Source organism: Myotis myotis, unplaced genomic scaffold, assembly GCF_014108235.1.
Source record: "Myotis myotis isolate mMyoMyo1 unplaced genomic scaffold, mMyoMyo1.p scaffold_m19_p_11, whole genome shotgun sequence".
NCBI classification, from domain to species: Eukaryota; Metazoa; Chordata; class Mammalia; order Chiroptera; family Vespertilionidae; genus Myotis; species Myotis myotis.
The window spans coordinates 38,089,653-38,112,806 of record NW_023416315.1 but is presented as its reverse complement, the minus strand read 5'-3'; the positions used below and the strand labels follow the sequence as shown (position 1 = coordinate 38,112,806).

Below are 23,154 nucleotides of genomic sequence, written 5' to 3'. Positions count from 1 at the left end.
TTGGCATTTATATTTCTGACTCAGGTTGGTAGACAATAGAGCCATTCACTTAAACATGGAATACAAAAAAAATAGTAATTTGGAGGGAATCAAAATGGTTTAGTTTTGATATGTTGGAATTGTATGCTGCCTTTGGTACTTCAAAGTGAAGACATCTAGAAAGGAACTAGGTATACAGTTTTAGAGCTTTAAAGATGGAGGTTTGGGATGCACCAATGTTTCATGAAACAAGGGGAGTAAATGAAATCATACAAGAGAATAAAATCATACTATAGAAAGAGAAGAGGAGCTCAGAAAGATAGGAATTTGGTAGACATAAATAATTTAAGCAGTGATTCTTAAACTTTGTGTTCCATGAACTTTCTGAAAAATCAGATGATTTCTAGAAATGTCAAATATCACAGACTTAAAAAAAAGTTTCCAGTACCCCTTTGAGAACTTCCACAGATTTCAGATGTTTAAATTACAAAAGAAGAAGGGAAGCCCATGAAAGACAGTGAGAAGGGGAGTCAAATAATAGGAAAACCAGATTTCCAACTCTTGGAAATTTGTTTTTCTGACCTAATGCAACACTAAATATAAGCCTTTCAAATTAGTAGCCTGCTATTCCTGTTTGTAGAATCAGGAAAGCAAGAATGCATATTTAGAAGTACATAATTTATTGAATTATCTTTTCTTATCAGTCCCTCAGAGTCAGCAATTGGATTCCTTCTCCATTCTGTTTTAGGTTTTCTTTCTTTGACTCATAGAAGCCATGGCTTCGTTAACTCAGGAAAGAGAGTTTCTTAGAGGATATCAACAACCCCGCAGTGGTATTCTCTTCCAGGTAATTATCAAATAGGTGTAGAGTAAGGACAGCATGAGTTTGTGTTTCACTGGGATCCTGGCCTTTGATGTCACACTTACCTACAGAAGTGATGATGACTGTGAAATGAGTTTCATCTTGCCTTCCAGTTACGTTGTTGTAAGCACAGCACACATAGTCAGTTGTCTTCTGGGCTACTTCCTCAGATGCAACTTCCAAGAGAGGCCCATGCTTAATGACGTATGTTGTGTTGTCAGTCCTTTGGATCCAGGAGTAGGTGTTAGGAGGGTAAGAATCAGCAGAACAATCAAACAAGATGGCTTCTCCAATGTCAACAGTAAACACTTCCCCTACTTTTAGTCCTTTATCAGAATTAACTCGAAGTCCATAAGGTCCATCTGCATTAGTTAAAAAAAAAGAGAAAATGATAACATAAATAATCAAGACATAGTTTACAAGTTTGAAAGAGCTTAGCAGCATTTTCTTTTCTGTGAAAGTCTTCAAGTTAAACTTGGGCAATAGGTTCCCTGTTTAGACTCCCAATAAAGGATAAGGACCTAAAATGTTTTATTCTGATATCCATGGAAATAGTAAATATTTGAGATGTGATTGACCTTATTTGAAATAGTGAAAGCCTTGAAACTTGGTATATTACAAATTTACAGACACTGTTGTCATAATCATGGTGCTAAGCTTTTGAGCAACATTGATAAATATGCAATCTTGATAGACAAATTCAATCTTTCTGAAACAGTAATTGCATTAGAAAGCAATTTAAAAGTAGCTTATGGCCACTATTTTATCTTCGACAGTCATACTTTGAGTATTATGTACGTGTTTTTCTAGTGCTAGGATATGTTATGCAAATATTTATAAAATACAGGTACATAGTTTCACATGGAACATAAATTTGTGCAAATAGATATAAGGGGTGTTCTATATGTGCATATTTTCATGACATTTTAACAGTTAACAAATTTTAAAAATACATCTTTTTTTGTTAATCCTCATCAGAGGATATTTTTTCCCCATTGATTTTTTTTAGAGAGAGAATGGAAGGGAGGAAGTGGAGAGAGAAAGAGAGAAACATCGATGTGAGAGAGACACATTCATTGGTTACCTCCTGAATGCACCCTGACCTAGGCAGACCAAACCTGCAACCCAACTACACACACTTGACTGGGAATGGAACCTGCCACCCTTTGGTGCTTGGACTGACACTCTAACCACTGAGCAATGTGGGCCAGGGCTAAAAATACATCTTCATTATCATTAACAAATATTCATTGATCATCAATAAACTACTTAATTATGGATAGGCCATGGTGTTTTTCCTCACACTACAATATTCCTATAGCATTTTGCTATTTCTATGGCATCTGATTGCCTGCAGATGGAGACACATTTCCAATTGCTTTCTTCAGAGAATAAAGAGAGAGATTAAAAAAATATTCCCACCCTAGCCAGTTTGGTTCAGTGGATAGAGTGTTGGCTTGTGGACTGAAGGGTCCTGGATTTGATTCTGGTCAAGGACTCGATCCCCAGTAGGGGTGTGCAGGAGGCAGCAAATCAATGATTCTCATCATTGGTGTTTCTATCTCTCTCTTCTCCCTTCCTCTCTGAAATCAATAAAAATATATTTTAAAAAATATTCCTTAGCTGGATAGGTTTTTATCATTCAATCTAAATCCTGGCTTATGTTCCAAAAACTTTAAAGTTCATGCATGATGGTGCTCATTTTTCAGTTGATCATATCCAACATTTATTGGATATTTGCCATCTGAAGGCACTTTACTTATGTAGATAACCACATTTAATATTTAAGGCAGTCACATAAAGTAGATTATTATTCTCCTTACAAGATGAAGAGATAATGTAAATATTAACTTTGCCTTGGTCACGTACCTATTACATAGCATAGCTAGGACTCTAAAATACATGCATTTAATGTTCGTATTATCTCTCTAAAAATGTAAGTGATATAACTTCCACAACAGTTTCTTTTTGTCTAATTATAGTATTCGTTCTACAATAAATTACTATTGAATTAGATATTCTGTACTCAGCTAATCAAGTAATCAATCAACAAATTCTTGTTTAAGAGATACTAGGTGTTAGATAACATAGTATATAAGAGATAAAAAATGTGTTAAGACATAGTTCCTACTCAAAAAAATTATACGCTAGATGGTTTGCTCAATAATAACCTAATCTTAAAGGTTCTGATTTTTTTTTAAAAGTACTAGCTATTTGATCTCTCATTATGTGAAATAATTTAAGACTAGATAGTAGGATAGAAAGGTAGATTAAATCCTGATTTTTTTCAATGATTAGTTAAGTTTTCTTCAGAAGTAATTTAAACTTTTTGGGTCAAATTTTCCTCACCTTTACTATAAAAAGGTTGACTAGATGAATAGTTGTTAAAGTTCTTTTTACCTTTGAAACATCATGATTCATGACGTACTAAAGCTATTTTGCATACTGGCAAGCCAGCCTCAAATTTTCAGGTAGCCAAAATAGTTCTCTATTATGTGAGCATTTTCTAACCAACCTACTATTAGGGAAACAAATTTCCTAAGATATAACAGACGCGGAAGATGCAAAAAATGAATTATATTTACTTAGGGAACATTCACTTTACACATATTTGCTTCCTAAAGACACACAGACTTCTGAAAGAAACCTGTAGATTAATGTGTACATATGAGATGATCCTGCTTTCAGAAAGCAAACATTAAAGTTTGAAGTAACCAGGAGCTGGACATGGAGCATTAAAGTGAAGAGAAATGAATGTCCCTTTCCTGTGACTGCTTTAGAACCCTGTAACACTGTCCCCTCATTTCAGGCTGTGATGTGGTCTTGGGAAAACCACTGTTATCTCAGGGCCAGTGCAGCAGTGGGGGCCCTTCAAGTAGTCATCACAGATAGAACATTAGGGAAGCCAAGACCACCACCCGGTGGTGGGCGCTTGTTGTGGTTCACATAGCAGAAAAACAGTGGGAGGCGACCACCGAGGTTTGGAACAACAAGGGACCCAAGTCTGTACACAAAACTGAAAGACAGAGCAGAGCAAGGCAGATAAAGAAGAGAAGTGTGGTCTTAAAAATACAGCCATTTAGTTTAAGCCACTGCCTTCCCACTGGTTTTCAGGGTTTCTAGATGGTGACTATAAAAACAAATGGCCTGATAATTTAACACACATAAAAATTAGGGGTATTTCGTTCAAAGTGTGCTGACATTACTCAAAGGTTTTTTTTTGGAAAACCTTCATTTGGAATTGCCTTAGGACCTTGCAACATGATGGAATATTCTCCAAAATAGTAATTCTTCCATTTTGGAGGGTGGGTTTGATTCGCAGAGAAAGCCCATAGTCATTTAGAGAGAAGGCTGGTGAATAAGATTGATTATCTAATTTAATACCATCACTCTAGTTTAGAACATGATTTTAAATAAAGGAATCTGATGATCTTACTTTATTTTCCCAACATTCATATCTATTTTGATTTTGCTACTTCCCCATTTGTTGAGTTTCATTGTTTGGCATAATTTTTTTGTCCTCTGTCTGTCTTAATTATATGTTATCTGGCTCTTCACAGTTAGCCTCAAAAACCCCAAATTCTCTACCCCACCCCCAAGCATTTCCTACAGTTCTTAGAACATAAAACCAGAGCATTTTGGTTGCTTGTTTCTGATATTATTTCTTTTCTTTTTTCTTTTTTTGTTCTTTTTTAAATTTTTTTTGTTTCTTTTTTTTCTTTTTTTTTTTGGTTATTTTTTGTTTTTTTTCTTTTTGTTTCTTTTCTTTTTTTTACTTCTGATATTATTTCTTAAAGTATAACCTATTAAATTGATTATATAAAAAATACATGTTCATTGCAGAAAATCCTAATATTCAGAGAAGCGCAAAGATGAAAACTTATTTGTAATTTCACCACTCAGAGAACGAATATCCATATTTCACTGTATAATCTTCTAGTCTAGCTGTTCTCAACCTGTGGGTTGCGACCCCTTTGGGGATCGAACGACCCTTTCACAGGGGTCGCCTAAATACATCCTGCATATCAGATATTTACATTACGATTCATAATAGTAGCAAACTTACAGTTATGAAGTAGCAACGAAAATAATTTTATGGTTGGGGGTCACCACAACATGAGGAACTGTATTAAAGGGTCACGGCATTAGTAAGGTTGAGAACCACTGTTAGTCTTTCTTCTTTCCTCCCTCCCTCCCCTATAGATCTTACCCATTATTCTTTTACACTCTACACACTGCTTATAATCAATCTATTTTCTTCTTAATGAACTATGATGTTACTTCTTTTTTCATTATCACTTCAGGCTGACCATCCCTTTACTTTGAGGTGCAACCTAGTACATTATTCATGGATATGAGCAATCCAATGAAAGACATTTGGAGTGATTCAACCAATATACAACCAGTGCAGCTCTGACGTTGAAGATGAGAGCAGAAAGATAATTCTGTTTTGACTTTGGATTGTGGTTCAATTCCTTGCCTTTGGCAGAGAACTCCCAATAGAAATGAACCCTTTGCTTCAGGAAGGGCTGTTTACTAAATGACTTGTAAAATCACATATCATCTGTTCTCTTTAACAATTTATGGCTGGGTGGCAACAGTACCTAAGTTTTCATCATGATGCTGCTTGCCACCCTGCTTGGAAGCAGATGGTAAGTATTTACTGTGAATGACCTTTTTTTTTCCTTTAATTTTTATCACTTAGAGTACTTCCCTGCAGCGGTGCCATATGCTACACACAAAAGGCAGCGGTTACTGGGTTATTACTTACAAGAGCTGGAAGGCACATACATTTCATGAACTTCAAGTAGATATTTGTCTGAATTATTGGCTTGACATTGTATTCCACCAGGATCAATACCAGATTATGACATCATATCCTCAAAAATATATGGTCAATCTTGATAAATTTTGTTACACATTTTTTTCTGCCAGAATAAAAACTAATTTCTGCTTTCATGAAAGAAGCTGTCATAGAAACAGTGCCTTAAGAAAACAGATTGGGTAATTCATGCTGAAATTCTAAATTGTGGTGTGAACTTCTATGGGGGAATATTGGAATATGACATTTACTAGATTATTGAGGAACTCTGCTAAAGGTCAGAAAAAAACAACAATGAAGGGCACACGCACTTTAAGAAGCTGTTATCTTGTAATGGGAATTTAGTCTTTCTACAGTGTCATTAAGTAACACGAGAATCTGAGAGGGATAGGAAGAAAGATAATCTGTTCCATTCTAGTCAAATTCAAGAAACTTTGAGTGAGTTCTTAATCTGTGCAAATTATTTTCCTGGGGGTATGAAGTTGAATAATGTCTGGGTATGGGGCACTGATGAGGGTAAGAGACCCAGGAAAATATAATTCAATGAGTACCAGAGGGCATATGTGCATAGGGTACTGCAGGAGCACAGCGAACCTCCTAGCAGCATAGAAGAGGTGAGACAGAGTGGGGGCAGGTGAGCCTTTCTAGAGAAGATGTGAAGAAAGAGGATGTAACCAGGAGCACGTAAGCAGGTGAAGAAAGAGAAGAAGGTACAACATCAAGTAAGGCATGTATTCTCAGTTTGCATGGAATGATAAATATTGCAGACATGTTGATGCCACATCAATGGAAAGGATAAATGACAAATCTTCAGATTATATATTTAATTTAATCCTTATAACCCCAAACCAAGAAAAGAAAACAACAACAATAAAATAGGGCTAAAGAGTGATAGCAAGAAAAATTAATAAAATAACTCTGGGTAGTGTTTCAGTATATGTTACATATATGTTACACATGTTGCATGTTTCTATGAGTAATAATTGCTTAGAATAAACAAGACGATAATTTGATTTTTGAATCATCAAAATATGACAGAATGAGTGAATAAATGAATGAGGGAATAAATGAATGAATGAGTGAATATCATTAAGTGGTGTTGAGTAAGTGAAGGCTTTCACATTTGAATGAGAAAATACTCTGCTGGGAGCCGGTCCATCCTTGCTGTTTCAAGGGACCTGGCATATATGGCATACTGTTCTTAATATGTTTGCTCACCTTCTTGGCACTATGTGTTTTAACCAAGGTCTCTGAGAAAGGTTGTTTCCCCAGGTAGGGATTTTCCCCTGAAGTTAGGGAGGGAATAAAACCTCTTAACTAAGTGCCAGGCGGGTAATTAATCACTTTAACTACGAACAGTCATGCTTAAGCTACATAATCTTTACTCCCTGGAATGGAGATAAGAAACGCCCTAACCTTTGTAATAGAGATTGATAGGATTGGAATCAACTGGTATAAATACAGATGTAACAAGACAGAACTTAGAAGACAGAACCTAGACACAGAACCTACACGGAACCTAGAGACAGAAGAACTTTGCTGGAGAGAACATGGCGAAAGATCCTGGACAGAAACTGGAGACAGAACCTAGAGACAGAACCTAGAGACAGAACATGGCAAAAGATCCTGGACAGAAACTGGCAACAGAACCTAGAGACAGAACCTAGCGAGAGAACCTGGCTGAAGATCCTAGAGACAGAACCTGGCTACAGAACCTGGATAGAACATGGCAAGAGAACCAGACTAGAACCTGGTGACTGAACCTGGCTGGAGAACCTGGAGAACCTGGCTGGAGAACCTAGCAAGAGAACATGGACACAGAACCTGGCTGGAGATCCTAACCAGAACTTCTCTGGAGATCCTAACCAGAACTTGGCTAGAGATCCTGGCTAGGCTGCTGATCAACTGAACGCTGCCTCCGTGTCATTCCTTCTTCGCCGACTCCGTCCACACCTTTGGGGACCCCTGGACCCGCTGGGGCTGGACCCCAGCAATACTCAAGAAAATTAATTATAATACTATATTTATAATTACCTCTTAAGAGTAAAAAATCTTAGATAATGCAGGTATTCATCTTTACAATATATAAATAGAACCTACATTTGTAAATTTTCTCAATGTTCTTCTTTCTACTGTCATTAGTCTATACTCAGGACAGATATTTCTCTATGAGATGTCCCTAGATTACATCTAAAAGAATGTGAAGAAGAAAGTTCAGTCTATAAAAGAAGATATATTTGAAAATTTGACTTTATTCAAATTGGGATATTTTAATTCTTTCAAATAACAAAGGAAAGGAAAGAAGGTATAGCATTTAAAGTGTAATATCTAACATTTACAGGTGTGATTAATGGGTTTTCTCCCCATTTTTATGCTTTCCACACTATGTATCATCATATTCTGTGATAATGAGATTGGGGCATAAACTTGAACATGTTGAAAGAAAAATCTTACTTTCCCTTTTCCAGATTAAAATAAACACTATATCAAAATAAAAGAGTAAAAATACAAAGGACACTTTAATGTGCCTATTTATGCAGTTTCCTCCAGGAATATTTTATTTAACTTTGTGGCCAAGGTTTAAAGATAGACAGATAAATGAGAGATAAATGTAAGAAATAATTAATGCAAAGAAAATATTTTCATATAGAAAAACAAAATATGTTAATTTAAAAAAATGGTAATGTTTAGGGAAGAAAAAATTTATCCTAAAGGTATTCTTTCGGTTTTTTCTTTGCAGGTGTTTTCTAAATTACCCAGGCTTTCCATAACTTCTTGCTGCCATGTTGCCAATTATGTCGGCATAATTGTGTCTCAAAGGGAAAAAAAGAGCTAACATTATTGAGTTCTTCCTAGGTGCCTCTCGCTGACTTCTTTATACATAAAATTTCACTTAATCCTCCATCCCTCTTACATTGGGGAGAGTGTAGATAAGATGAGGAAACTGGTGCACAGAAAGGGACAGAACCAGGTCTTTAACCCAGGCGGTCTGAATTCACAGCTGAGGCCCAAAACCACTGTACTATCCACTGACTCTCCAAATGGCGTGATGTTAATTAGAGCATGTGATCAAAACAAATCATGATCAGGTTTCCTATGGTTAACAGGGAATGCTCCAACAGGATCTCACTTCCTGTTGTCTGTCACTGCACTGAATGATGATGGTTCCTTGGGATTGATATTCAGTAGATAAAATCTGGTTGGTTTAATATCTTGTTTTGCATTTTGTACCTTTTCTATGTGAATGCAAACCATTTAGACCAAACAATAAAGAATAATGTAAGGATGTGTCTACCTAGCCCTAGATTTGATTCAGTTTGCTCACATTCCTTACTTCTGCTTAAGTAACTTGAAGCTTAGGTCTGTAGTACTTGAAGTTGAATGGAAGTTTTAATTCATATCAGAATAGCCTTATTCAGTCAAGAATGCGACCACATAGTAAATAGACAGTACCAAAAAAATAGACGGTACCAAATTTTTCACTCCAATTCAATGCTAGTTGTGCATATTATAGTCACAGTTTATATTTTCTCTATGAATCTATTTCTTAGCACAGTTTTTTCACAATGTTATCAGAATATAAGTTTATGTAAAACTAAAAATAAAGCTAAAAGTTCAGCTATACAGTAAAAATAGTACCATTGTTATTGATACTATCACAACTAATGATTGAAACAAATCTTATATAATTTGCTTGCAGTGAGTGGTGTTTTGGTATTTCTCTGTGAAAAACTATAATTTCTGTCTCTGGCACTCTTTAATAATAAAATTTCTTCTGTTTTTGATAGAAGGAACTGGCTCATCATTAAACTCACTGAATTTTGAGTTTACCAGGCTTAATTCTACCCTTATGGTTCCACCAGCTGAACCCTCCATCCTCAGGCCACAGGGGTGAGAAGTCTTCCTTGGCTCACTGTTCCTGTTCACGCTGCTGTTCTAGCTGTGCTCTGAGCTATATGGTATCTGATAAGAAGACTTCCAGGGCCCTGACCAGTTTTGCTCAGAGCATCAGCCTATGGACTGAAGAGTCCCAGGTTCGATTCCAGTCAAGGGCATGTACCTTGGTTGTGGGCACATCCCCCGTAGGGGGTGTGCAGGAGGCAGCTGATGGATGTTTCTCTCTCATGGATGTTTCTAACTCTGTATCCCTCTCCCTTCCTCACTGTAAAAAAATCAATAAAAAATATATATTTTTTTTTTAAAAGAAGACTTCCCAGTGGGATAGGCCATTGGTTTTCAACTAGGGGAGATTTCCCCCCCTCTCCCACTCTAGGGAACATACCACAATGTCCAGAGATATTTTTAGTTGTCCCAACTGGAGGGTGTTGCTACTGGTATGTAGTGGGTAGAAGCCAGGGATGCTGTTAAACATCCTATAAACATCTCATAACAATGAAGTTGTTCAGCCCAAAATGTCACTGGTGTGGAGGTTGAGAAGCTCTGTGCAAAGCTAACATTACCATGTGATATTAAACATGCTAGAGGTGGTGCTCTGGAGTAGAGAGGACTGGGTTTAAAATATAATAAAGAGAGGAATCGTGTTTGGGTTGGTGATGATGTTATGACATGAACTGAAGAGTTTGATTAACTTAACTCTGTACATGAGATTAAACAACAACAGAAACAAAAAGGACCAAAGAAAATTGAAATCTGAACTAATTGCTATTCCCTGAGAAACTGAATACCTTACTGAGGAATAACTGTCTTCTCTATGATCCTCCCAATACCCTGACTCTCAGCATGGAGCTGAGGAAATGGGGGGTGAGGGGGGGGCGGGCGGGAGGAGAACAGCCTGGGCACATTATTCTTTCCTTTGGTCAGTTGCAGAGCACATCTCTCTCCTAGTTTAAGATGACCAACTTACCCTCCTTGGGGATGAATAACTTAGTGCCTTCTGCATAGTTCTGGGTTCTTGAAATTGAGGTTCCTACTTTCCACTGGAAATAAGGTCACACAATGCACTAAGTCACAAAATGTATCCGGAAAGGCCCTTGGCCAGTATCTCAAGTTGAACTTCAGAAATAGGGTTGTGCAAGCAAATATATTTCATGATAAGACAGTGCCTAGGAAGTGTGATGATAGCTGCACTATAAAAATCAAATGGCATTTGGTATTGATAGTCTCTGTGACCACCCTTGTGACAACTTCCCAGAAGAAAAGTTATGATTTTGTTTTAAACTTACAATATATGGTGGGCATAATGGTGTCACTTTCCATCTCACTGACAGGATTCTTCACCAGGCAACTGTAATTCCCAATGTCTTCTTTGGTCACTGGAGCAATATGAAGAATGTTGTTTTGGGGAGAAAAGGAGTTGGTGGAGCTCGTATGGACAGGTCTCCCATTTTTTAGCCACTGGTAAGCCAGCCGGGTACCTTCTTCCACCAGGCATGTCAGTGTCATGTTCCCTACGTACTCCACAGCCCCAGAGGAAGGCTGAATCTGTACCATGGGTTTTGTGACAAGGTCTGCAATATCAAAGAGAGAAATGATTTTTACCACCATGACATTTTAACAAAAATCTATGAGGTCTCTCACATATTAAATCTCAGGTAAATGAGTCTACAGTTTTACACTTTGTAAATGTAAACAGTTCAGGCGATAATTCAGGAAGAGACTAAAAATGCAAAACAATAAAATATAAAAATATAATTCATAGCAGATAAATAATCACATTCTGGGACTTACTTGTCAAGGATTTCCTAATGAGAACCTTTATAGCTAATGGAAGTTAGTGGTGGAGAACACCAGGGGCCCTCTTTCCTGTTTTGTGCTTGCTGACAATGTGGAAATATACTCTCACAGACAATACATGCTTAACCCTCTCTCTTGACTTGCCCTAAATCCCAAGGGCAGCTGGTGGGATGGATGTGGTGAATCCAAATTTCTACTATTTGCATAATATAAAGCTCATATATATTATACTTGTGGGGAACTGAGGGAAAGTTTTAGAAAATCGTATCTGTACCCATTACTTTTCCTTTTATGTAAGCGAACTAATTGTATGTTTTAGTTGCTGTGCATTTGGTTTTGCAACATTACATTTATCACTCTAACAAAGCAGTACCTACATTTCAAAACTGACTCAATCTGAAAATAGGATACTGGGATTATATCAAATTAGGGATGTAAAAGACAAAATCTCAGTAGAGATTCCTATTGGAACTTTGAGATACAGGAAAACAGTTTTATATCATGAGCCCAAAACATTGTAGTAATGTGATATCTAACAAATGAGTAAATTTCTAAAAATGAGTATATATTTATTTTTTTAAAAATATATTTTTATTGATTTCAGAGAGGAAGGGGGAGGGGAGGAGAGAGAGAGAGAGAGAGAGAAACACCAATGATGAGGGAGATCAATCACCATTGATCTGCTGCCTCCTGCATGCCCCTCAATGGTGATTGAGCTCACAACCTGGGCATGTGCCCTGACCAGGGATCAAATGGCGACCTCCTGGTTCATAGGTTGATGCTCAACCATTGAGCCACACTGGCTGGGCTGAATGAGTATATATTTCTTCTCTGAGTTTTAACTCTAAAATTGTTGGATAAGGGTGGAAATTACATCAATATCTACAATCATTTTTAGCAACCTTCATTAATTTTTAAGGTGCTTGACTTGGTTTGATAAAGGACGGTGACTAGCCTAGAGTTACATAGCAGTCAGTGGCAAAATGAAGAGGGCTTTAAATCTGACAGTATTTCTCTGCAGCATTTTGGAGAGATATGGGTTTAATAATCTCCTGTGTATGACTACAGTACACAGAGAGAGTGAGATGATATAGAAGTGACAGATGATTGACTCCAACATTAAGATTTCAATTTCCTATCAAGCTTTTAACCAGGTTGATGTATCTTAAGTAAATCTGCCTCGACTCATACAATTTCCTACACTGGAAAATGCTTATTACGGAACAAACAGATTCAAGCCTTCAGTCCAGAGGAGATAGGAAAATATGAAAGATAAGGAGAAGGGGAGTTGAAAGGGCAGCCTGCAGGGCAACTGAGGAGTTCCATAGTCTCCAGCCTTTCTCAAGATGGGTAAAATCAACTGGTTTGTCCCTTTAATTTAATCCTTTATCTTTTCTGGCAAAAACAAAGGATTTGGAATAGCTTTGTTTGCATTATTATGATTAGAAAAAAAAATTAATTGTGTACACTTATTACATTAAAAAGTGCATGTTTCATATATGTCTGTGTGGAAATATACATGGTATGAGATAAGTCAAATAGATAACATGTCAAAGATCTCATATGGAGAGAATCAATCATTAGAATAGACATTAGTATTGTAATCACATATTTGCCTAAATAGTGTAACTCAGATGTGGAAATCTCCTGAGAATACTTTTTGCGTAGGCCCCTAAACCCTTATTAAGGCTTTTTGGTTGCATTTCTCTAAACAGATCCAATTTTACTACACATTAACAAGTAATGGATGTTCTACTAAAAGTTTTGGGGATAGATAGGATACTACACAGAATTTCATGAAAAATTTCCTTTAGATTTTTCTCCCTTTTGTTCCCCAAATTTACTCTCTAGGCATCTGCTTCCACAACCTGTGTATTTGCTGCCCCGCAAATTTGATCTCCACTCATTTACTCCACAAATATACACTGAGTACCTACTAATGGGCAGCAACAGGTTTAGGCACTGAGGACAAAGCAGAAAATAATACAAAGTCCCTGCTCCCATGTACCTTTTATTCTATGAGGGGAAGTTAAATACTAAATTAGTAAAAATATATAATAGGTTGAGTGGAAATAAGTGCCTTGAAAGATCTCTCTCTCTCTCTCTCTCTCTCCCTCCCCCCCCCCCCCCCCCCGTTTTGGCTGAGACCTAAAGGAAATAGGAAAGAGAATCATACTATTATCTAGGAGAAAAGCAGTCTAGGTAGAGGGAACAGCAAGTACAAAGGTCCTGTTCTAGGGAGAACAAATTGACCAGAGTAGCCACAGCAGACTGGGAAAGTGAGGTAGGGAATGGAATTGCATAGCTATTGGATATGATGGGGAAATCATGGTGGACCTTGTAGGCCATTGTTAGTACTTTAACTTTTATTCTGAGTGAGATAGAAGGATGTGGGAGGATGTTAAGTTACAGGAGACAGGAGTAGAAACGAAGGCTATGTATCAGGCTACTAGGGTAGTCTAGGGCCTAGGCAGAGCTGATGGTGGGGTGGAGTGGGGCAGTAGTGGGGGTGGTGAGAAGCGATGGAAATCTCTGTATATTTTGAAGGTGAAACTGACAGGATTAACTCATGGGCTGGATGTGGGACATGAGAAAAAGGGGGGGTGGGGAGGTCAATGGTAATGGCAAGGTTTTGCCCTAAGCAATTGATGGAATGGAGTTGGTACTTATGAAAATTTAGGAGAAATATTGTCAAAAAATGGGTTTAGAGAGGAAAATGAGAAGTTGGCCTTTGGGCATAGTATAGTTAAGGTGTGCCATTTAAATACCTCACTAAGGAAAACAACTGTCTGATCGTTAGCTGACCCCACTCTCCCTCAGAAGACATTTCCCACAACGTCCATTGTTTCTTCAGTCTGGTCCTTGAACAGGTCTCATTCTCCCCCACCCAGTGTGTCAAAATAAAAACCTCCATGTGCCCTGACTGGTTTGGCTCAGTGGATAGAGCGTCGGCCTGCGGACTGAAGGGTCCCTGGTTCGATTCCAGTCAAGGGCATGTACCTTGGTTGCGGGCACATCCCCAGGAGTGGGTGTGCAGGAGGCAGCTGATCGATGTTTCTCTCTCATTGATGTTTCTAACTCTCTGTCCCTCTCCCTTCCTCTCTGTAAAAAATCAATAAAATATATTTTAAAAAAACAAACACCTCCATGTGACAAAATTAGAGATCTTCCCAGGGTGCATTCTGCACTGAGAAAATAAAATTTTCTCGATCTCATTACTTTATACTTGATAGTTTCTAGGCAAACAAAAAAGTTCTACTTACTGCTTGATTACCTTTAGCTGGGCACTGAATATCCTTCACATTCCTCTCTGATTTAATCCTCAGAAAACCTCATGAGGTAGATAATGCCATTCACACTGTGAGGCTTTGTGGGTTAATTAATTTGCCCAAAATTGGAGAGCCAGTACCTAAAGCCCAGGTAGTCTAATCTGAGTCATGGCTAACTTCCCAGCTGCCCATAGCATTTATAGTTGGACTCACCATCAACAGTGACTTGTATCTTCTGACTAGCTGAGAGAGTTCCATTTCCTTGAATGTTGACCTTCACAATGTAATTGCCTTCATCAGTGAACTGCAGTGGGTTGATGAGCAGAGATGCATTGGGTGGCATCATGGTGAACTTGTGTTGGTATTCCAAGTCGGGAACCACAGACTTGTTCACAGAGCCCAGTAAGTATTTGGGCATCGTGTGGTGTCTCTCAAACAGCCATATGATCTGGATGTCTGATGCCGGAGTGTGGAATCCATAGTGCACAGGGAGGTAGAGGGCCTGACCCCTGATACCATGGACAGTGTATGATGGCACCACCACCTTCAGCCCTGAGCAAGCGCCTATAACAAAGGAGAGGAAAGCAGTAAAGACTCTGAGCCACATTTCGCAATCTAAAGAGGCAGTGCAGAGAGAACCAGATTAGATGATAATTTCTTTCAAAGAAGAGCAGCTTCTAGCCACTGACTATTCTGGTACCGGTTTCCTGGAGAGGTAAATATTTGTCTCTGAAACTTTCTGCATTTGAAAAACTCCACCCCAAAACTGTGTTGATTACATGACTTCTTTACGGAAAAGCAGAAGTTACTGTCTATGACTGTTAAAGAATAATGGGAAAAGGAGAACTGGGTAAGATTATTAGTTCTAAAGTCCATGAAACTTTTAAAAATTTTAAAATTGTGACTATATTAATGTCTGAGTCATAGATCCTAATCAAACTATGTGATTCGAGAAACTACTTCCTCCCAAAAATCTTCCTCCAAAGTCTTCTAAAATGGCTTTGTAGTCCATTATTGGAAGTTTTTCCTTTTAGCCAAAGCCTTGCCAGATGCAAATACCCCAAGGAGAGTGCCATTAAATCATTATCAGTCATGATGAGTTATTCTTGCCCAGAGGCAGGAATCTGGCTGGTGTGCTTGAGAAACACAAGAGGCAGGAGTAGATGGAGCACAGAGTAGATGGAGCACGGAGGAGGAGGAGGAGGAGGAGGAGGAGGAGGAGGAGGAGGAGGAGGAGCAGCGTGTGATAAAACATGAGGTCAGCAAGGCGGTCAAGGCCAGATCAGGCCAAGTTTTAGGGTCATGGAAAACACTTAGGCAATTATTCTCTGAGATAGGGATGCAACTAGAATTTTGTGAACAGAGAGAGAGATGATCTTTTTGTTTTTGTTTTTTGGGCGCATTTCAGCTGCTGTGAGAATAGACAGGTGTGGGCAAGAGAAGGAGTAGGAGACCACTTAGGAGGTGATTACAGTAAAGTAGGCAAGAGATGATTGTGCTGTAGACCAGAGTAATAGTAAAAGATACTGTGATAAAAGGCTGGTGGTGCTAATTTGATGACACATTGGGGGTGGGATATAAGAAACCAAGAAGAGTCAAGAATGACTCCAAGGTTGTTGACCTGATCAATTGGAAGAGTGGAGTTGTTGCTTATTAATGGACAAGTAATAAAGTTATCATGGGAAGACTGTGAGGAGAACAGCTTTTCTAGGGGAAGATCAGGGCTCAGTTTTGGACATGTTCATTTTAGATGCCCATTAGACATCCAAGAGGGAATACTGAAAGGCTATACTAGGCATGAAAGCTGGATTAAAGTGGGTTTAAGAGGGAAGGATGGCCCTGGAGGACTTTGGGGGCATGGAGCTCTGCCAGGTGCATAGCTCTGGCTCCTGCCCTATTTGCCTGGGTTGTTTGGCCCATGTACTTCTATGTCTGCAGGTTTCTTTCTAGTTTGGGGTAGTTAGAGATTTCCCCATCTTTACCTTGTGTCATGATGCACTGTTTTATTTAGCATTTCTATGTATTTGCAATTGAGAAGAGTCTTCCTTAGTTTAGGCTACCATGTCGCTGAGGTCTTAATTAAAATCTCTTTGGTTCAAAATCTTCATTTTTAAAAATAGCAATATGGCACATTTGAAATAGTGAAGGAGGGAATGGAGGAACTTAAATGTGAAGTATTTTGAACAGTAAGAGAAAAAAAGGAAAGGAAATTGGAGACAGTGAGTAAAGACAATACTTCTGGGGAGCTTTGCCGTTAAGGGGAGCAGTAAAACTTTTCTTCTATTTTTCTTAGGATGGATGCTGAACAGCATCGTTGTAGCTATAGGAATGATGCACTAGAAAGAGAAATCTTGATGAAGCAGAATACATATGGGTAATGATGGAATAAAATCTGAGGTGAGAAGAGATGGGAATTTGGGCACAAATAAATATCTTACAATTGCTATTGAAAAGAGTTTGTCCAGTTGGTGTTAGCACAGCTAAACACTAAACATTGAGAAAGAAGATTGGCTAGTTGATTATGAATGGCACCATGCAGAACAGGAAGTTAATGCTCAAAAACTGGAACTCCCCAATGGAATATAGGTTACAGATTATACAGGGCAGAAATCACACGACACTGTGGGTTAGAAGTTCAGGGTGGTATTGGGAGCTGATTGATAATAAATCATTTCTTCAGATCTTGAGGACAGCTCTGAGGTCTGCTCTGGAATCTGTCTGTCTGGTTTTATGGAAAAGGAGGGTAGGTGGGGGAGGGGGGTTGTTCCACCTTAGAGCTCAGGAACTGAAGCATAATTTAGGTCAAGATATTAACTTTAGCTTAACATACTTTGTGACCCTGGCCATTGTTTTTGGCGGCCTCAGGCGGGTAGTGACTTGTAAGGGAAAGGGTTAAGGTTTACAGGGCATCCTTTGAAGAAACTGTATAGTGCTGGGCTACCTGTTAATTCAAAATTATACATTAAATCAGGTTTCACAATTTCAATTTCCTTATATACAAAATGTTTATCTTCTTTGATTGCTTCACCTTTTCATCTCTACTAGGAAGGGGATCTTAAAGCTTTCTCTGAGTCTTGTTATGAAAAGCCATCAATATTAGGAAGGGAAGGTATAAAGGTCAGTTACACAATGAGTTCTTTGGAGAAAGTGAAAGATGTAGGCCTGCTCCTAGGAGGTATCAAGTTCTACCGACAGTAAATTTCTCTTTCCGTCCCAGGGTACAGGTGGGGGCAAAGATTTCCATGGTTTTGGTCTTTGGCCAGCTAGTAGCAGAAAGTAAGACCCTGGGGCATGCAGGGAAGTTAGAGCAAAGAACTCAGGAGGAGAAAGAGGAGGATCAGAGGAGGTTAGAGGGAGAAGCAACTCCTAGGTGCTCAATTGAAACTGACTATAGGGACTGAAAGTTAGGTGACTCTATGGGAAAAATAAACATGTGTCTTACAGTCTCCTTGGGCTCTGTGTATATTTGTGGTTGACTTGTAAATTTTTTTTCCCCTCATAATGGGCTGTACCTGCACATTTGTTTTAGTGATTTGGTCCATAACAAAAGGGTTACAAAGGTATGAGGATTTGCTTCTGTTTTCTTTTCTGGAAAGTGCAAGAACGTTAAATTTATAGTTGTTTCCAATTTGAATAATTAGGAAAAGAAGGAACTGGTAGCTGGAAATTCTGAAGAGGAAGCAAAGTGGATTGCAAGGAAGGAGTAATGGTTTCTGAAAGGAAATCATAAGAAAGGAAAAGGAAGATGAGAGAGTAAATCTAAGACTTGAAACCAGTGATGCCTGAGATACGTGAAGCAGAGGCTGACAGAGAGGAACAAGGCTCTTGAAGTCAATGTCCCCAGGAATTTGGATGGGGGGCAGTACAGGAAAAAATTCATTTTGGTGCCCAGCTGGCGTGGTTCAGTGGTTTAGCGTCAACCTTTGAACCAGGAGATCACAGTTTGATTCCCCGTCAGGGCACATACCCGGGTTGCAGGCTCAATCCCAGTAGGGGGTGTGCAGGAGACAGCCATCAACAATTCTTTCTCATCATTAATATGGAATTTCCATCTTTCTCTCCCTCTCCCTTCCTCTCTGAAATCAGTAAAAATATTTTAAAAAATCATTTTGGTATATGTGTCATCTGCACAAAACAACATGCGTTTACATGCCTTTCATTGAAATTGGTGAGAGGAAGCTCCTGGTAAGCAATAAACAATAAATAAAAACTAGCTTTTTAGTAGCCATTATTGTTATCTTAGGTAAGATGCAATTCCCACCATTTTTATTGGGTGGTTCTGTCTTCTGTTTTGCTGGAGTGCACATAAAAATATTTATGGTTTCATCATTCACTCCTCATCTTAGACTCCCTTATCCCACTTTCACCATGTAGTCCTAAATCCATCACCTGCTAATTGCCTTGATATAAGGGATTTCAGGAACCTATTCTCTAAATTTGGAGAGAGATTACTGTATTTGATACTTTGATAAAGTTAAAAATCCACTGAATATGAGGTCTTAGTAAAGGACACACACTTGGGATAAAAATGAGGATTTGTCAGTGAAATAACTTTAATAAATCTTTTTTATTCTCGACTTCAGGTTTCTCCTGTGCAAAAAGGGGGTAGTATTAGATGAAGCCTAAGGCTTCTCTTATTCTTGTTTATGTTATTGACATTCTGAGGTGCTTTTCTCGGGGTAGCAGGTACCCTACATTTGAAGGTGAAGGTCTGTATTTAATTTCTCAGGGGCACCAAGTATTTTGAAGTATTGAGTCTCAGGTGTTAGTCCACTTACTACATTGCCAATTGCTGGATATACTTTAATAAAGTGGTGATTCTGTGTTTATTACCAAGGAATCAAGGGCAATGGTGGGAACCCACATCATTGCCTTCAGAATGCACTGGGAAGGCTGCGCAGCCACCAACATAAAACTCAGTAGTTCCCTCTGTTAGTGAGCAGTTTGGTTATTGATATGTTGGTCCCTTTAATACATTTCACAGCTCAGCCTAGAAACCAGTGTCATACTGAAATGTAGACCTAGATGGCTTGAATGCACTCTGGCCAGTCTGTTCTTGTCGTTTGGGGAAGTCATTACAAAAGTCCTTGTTCCCTTTTTCTGAAAAGGATAAGAAAGCCTTCCTTATCTACTTTTGTGTGTGTGTGTATGTGTGTGTGTGTGTGTGTGTGTGTGTGTGTGTGTGTGTGTGTGTGTGGTTGAAGTTGGAAACGATTAACTGAGGTTGTAATATTCTGAAAATGTTTGGGCAACATTTTATAGGCAGCTAGACTAGAACAGAAAGGTTGGTGAATTTTGGATTCTGTACCAGAAACTTGAATTTTAAGTATCAAAAGACTGATTAGAGAATCTGTGACTAGAGTTAGGGGAAGCAAATCCTGTTTAATAAAATATTAAATATGAATATTGCAGCCCAGGTAAAAGTGAAACTACATTAGCAGAAAATCATTTATATGGCACTTATTTTTTTTATATTAAATAATTTATCTGGACAATATTGTTTAAGGAGGGTGGCCTAGTTCTCTGGACCATTTTAGAAACTGCATCACATAATAATACCTTAAATAATCTACTGTCATTAATATGTGCGCATATATTCTATGCTTATCACATCAAATGATATGAAGTCATGTCATTTGAATTTTTTCCAAGTATATGTATGACAGTGAGAGAAAGCACAGCTGTGACAATAGCTGTTTCCTTAGGTTGCCCACACCATTTTTTAACAGATAAATTATATTTAACAAGTTTTAAAAGTGTCATCAAGGGACACAATTTTCTTTATTTCAGTTATCTAAAATATTTTCATTTTGCAGGAAAGACATGAATCTATTGATATGATGCAATCCTTACTTGTGAACTTTGGGAAATAAACAAATAATTGAATGCTTCCCTTACATTTTAGGACTACATACTCCCTTGCCATTGATGTATTTCCCACTACAGACGTGATGAATTCATGCTGTCAGTTAGCAGTATATTAACTTTAAAAAAAATTAGCTTCATTTTGAGTATTTTTCAAGTGTTCTTTTCTAGTTGTATGAGAAAACCTAAAGACCTAAAACTATTGATTTTAGAGAAAGTCAACCTTTGTGTGAACAAATAAACTTCAAAAAAATGAATGACATAAAATTGATGAAATTTTAATTTGCTTTTGATATTCCAAATATCTTGACTTAAAATTCATTTTATTATTAGATTAACTAATACTTTTTGAGTACAGAAAAGGAAAACTCTTACACTTTTTGCATATAGGGCATAGTAAATTGGAGAAACATTGCTAATACCATTAATAATCTGAAATAAAAATTATAGCAATAATTTCCCCAGTAGAGACTCCTTTAAATAGTGTAGCACTAGAATGTACAGTGTTAAGGAACACCTCAAGTCATTGTAAAATTTATCTATATTCCAGAAACAAAAGACTCCCTAGGCCAGTTTCACTGTGTTGAATATAAACATCAAACTTTCACAAAGTGACCTCTAGCTGTAGCTCAAAATAGTTGGCATTTACTTCCCCATTATCATGTATGATATTAGCAAGCATAACACAACTATTGTTGACTGAAAATAAACTCCTGCATATTTAGAGAAAATAGGAATTATAAAGTTTTACTTTGAGTAGACTTTACAAACTACATTTTGGGCTTCCAATTTTTAATTGTTTTTTTTTTTTTTTTAAAAGGAAAACAAACAGATAATTCAGTATTCCAAAAACAGAGTCTCACATAACCTATGGTCTTTACAACATACTACTAATGGAAAAAAGTAAATTTGTGTAAGAAAGTCTTACGGGATAATAATTGCTATAACTACCTATGAACTTGCTACTTCTTAAAGTATATCTTAATTTATTTTAGTTGAATTCCTCAAGTGAAATGTCTCTAAGTTCTTCTGCAAGCCACTAACAAAAGCATTAGTTGTAAAATGACCACAGTCCCGTTGTTGTAAAATTAAAAATAAGTGGGGCACTGACACACAGGATACTTTCAAATCACACAAAAATGCACAAAGATAAAAAGCCAGTTATGTCAACTGTTTGATTTTTTTAAAATTAAAAAAGCTAAAAATAAATATAGGTTTGAATTAGAAACATACACATCCAGAAAAGTCACAACTAAGGAAAACTCAAACACTTAAAAAAATTTACAAACTGTATATTTCAAGTATGTGGGATATATACATCATTAGGTACAAGTTTAAATAACAATATTATTTACAATGAAAACTATAATGAAATATACCAGTGAAATATACCAGTGAACAATTGAAGAAGGCTAAAACTTAAATTGCTCATTTAGCTAAATTGTTCTTAACATAAAAGAAATAACCATCTTTTTAAAAATTCCTATCTGTTGAATGTAAACAAGGAACAAACCTTGACTTCTAAAACTGATAAATAGGAAGAATGAAAAAGAGAACATCTTATGAAAATAATGATGACAAACAGTGGGAATTTTGGTGAAAGATTCTTTTAAACTCTAAGGATAAAGAAACTGAGGAAAAATATTCAGGTACAGAAAAAAAATTTAATAGGAATAGCCACTGGGCAAAAAGAAAGGTTCAAGGCCTTTTGGAAAAATAATACTATTTAAAACATACTTCTCCAAACTGCGTATAAAGTATTTTTGTCAGTTTGGACCTTATCTTTTTCCATATTTCATAAGATAGGTAATTTAAAATGAAGTAAAGTTAATGGTTTGACACATTATCTAGAAGAAGAACAGCAAAAAAAATTATCATAAATTGTTTTTGAGTTTCACTATAAGCAGTCACAAATTCATGGCCTATAAGAGTATTTGCCAAAATGAAATATATATGTAAACTCTCTAAAAGAAAAAGAAATTCATTAGGTTTTTAGAATGTCTTAACTTTCTTAATGAGTGCTAGTGACAATAAGTATTGTTCTAAGAAACAATAACCATCTATTGATTGAACCTTATTTCTATTATACGTTCCTGATTCCTTGTAGAAACAAAGTGTGTTATTGTTTAAAAGGTTCTGAGCTGTTCTTCAATTATCTAAATAAATCTACAGCCTAAAACAAATATTTACCTCAAACCCACAATTTAAAAAAACCACACACAGCTAAAACACAAATCATGCAGTGGCTTACCTAAGAGAAGGAGGTATATTTTGCACTGAAAGACCCCAACGGTACTGCTGAAGGGCTCCATGAAAGCATCCTGCCCCATGTATACGGTGCCCTGTTCCTAGTGGCCACTTGGTTCATGGACCAGCAGCTGCTGGTTTATTTGCTAGGGAAATCAGCAGTGAGGTAACAGACCCTATCCTGCCTCTTGCTTCTGTGATTTGAATACAGAATGAATGTGTATACAAAGGACACAGGGAGTGGGAACACCTGTTATATGTTCTGCAAGAATACTGGCTTATGACTTTCAGAACAGCTTCTTAGCAATTATCAGTAATTGTCGATATATTTGATAAATTATCCTTAGTTATTGATAATCACATGAAGGAAAACACCCTTTTTGGTGACTTTATTGAAAAACAGTATGCTTTCATAA

The 23,154-nt window shown here is 37.3% G+C and overlaps 1 protein-coding gene across 3 annotated transcripts in view; it reads right to left on the bottom strand.

Moving 5' to 3' along the window:
• Positions 1–22,889, bottom strand: part of HEPACAM2 (HEPACAM family member 2) — a 41,918-nt gene extending 19,029 nt beyond the window's left edge. The window contains exons 1-4 of one of the 3 annotated variants that reach the window (XM_036328174.1): positions 22,743–22,889; positions 14,840–15,190; positions 10,847–11,131; positions 907–1,203 (exon numbers count right to left, since the gene is read on the bottom strand). In XM_036328174.1, the coding sequence (XP_036184067.1) occupies positions 907–1,203; positions 10,847–11,131; positions 14,840–15,190; positions 22,743–22,821 (1,012 nt within the window). In that variant the 5' untranslated portion in view covers positions 22,822–22,889. The remainder of the gene's footprint in view (positions 1–906; positions 1,204–10,846; positions 11,132–14,839; positions 15,191–22,742) is intronic. The other 2 variants (XM_036328176.1, XM_036328175.1) reach the window with 2 other exon arrangements.
• Positions 22,890–23,154: the final 265 nt, after the last annotated feature.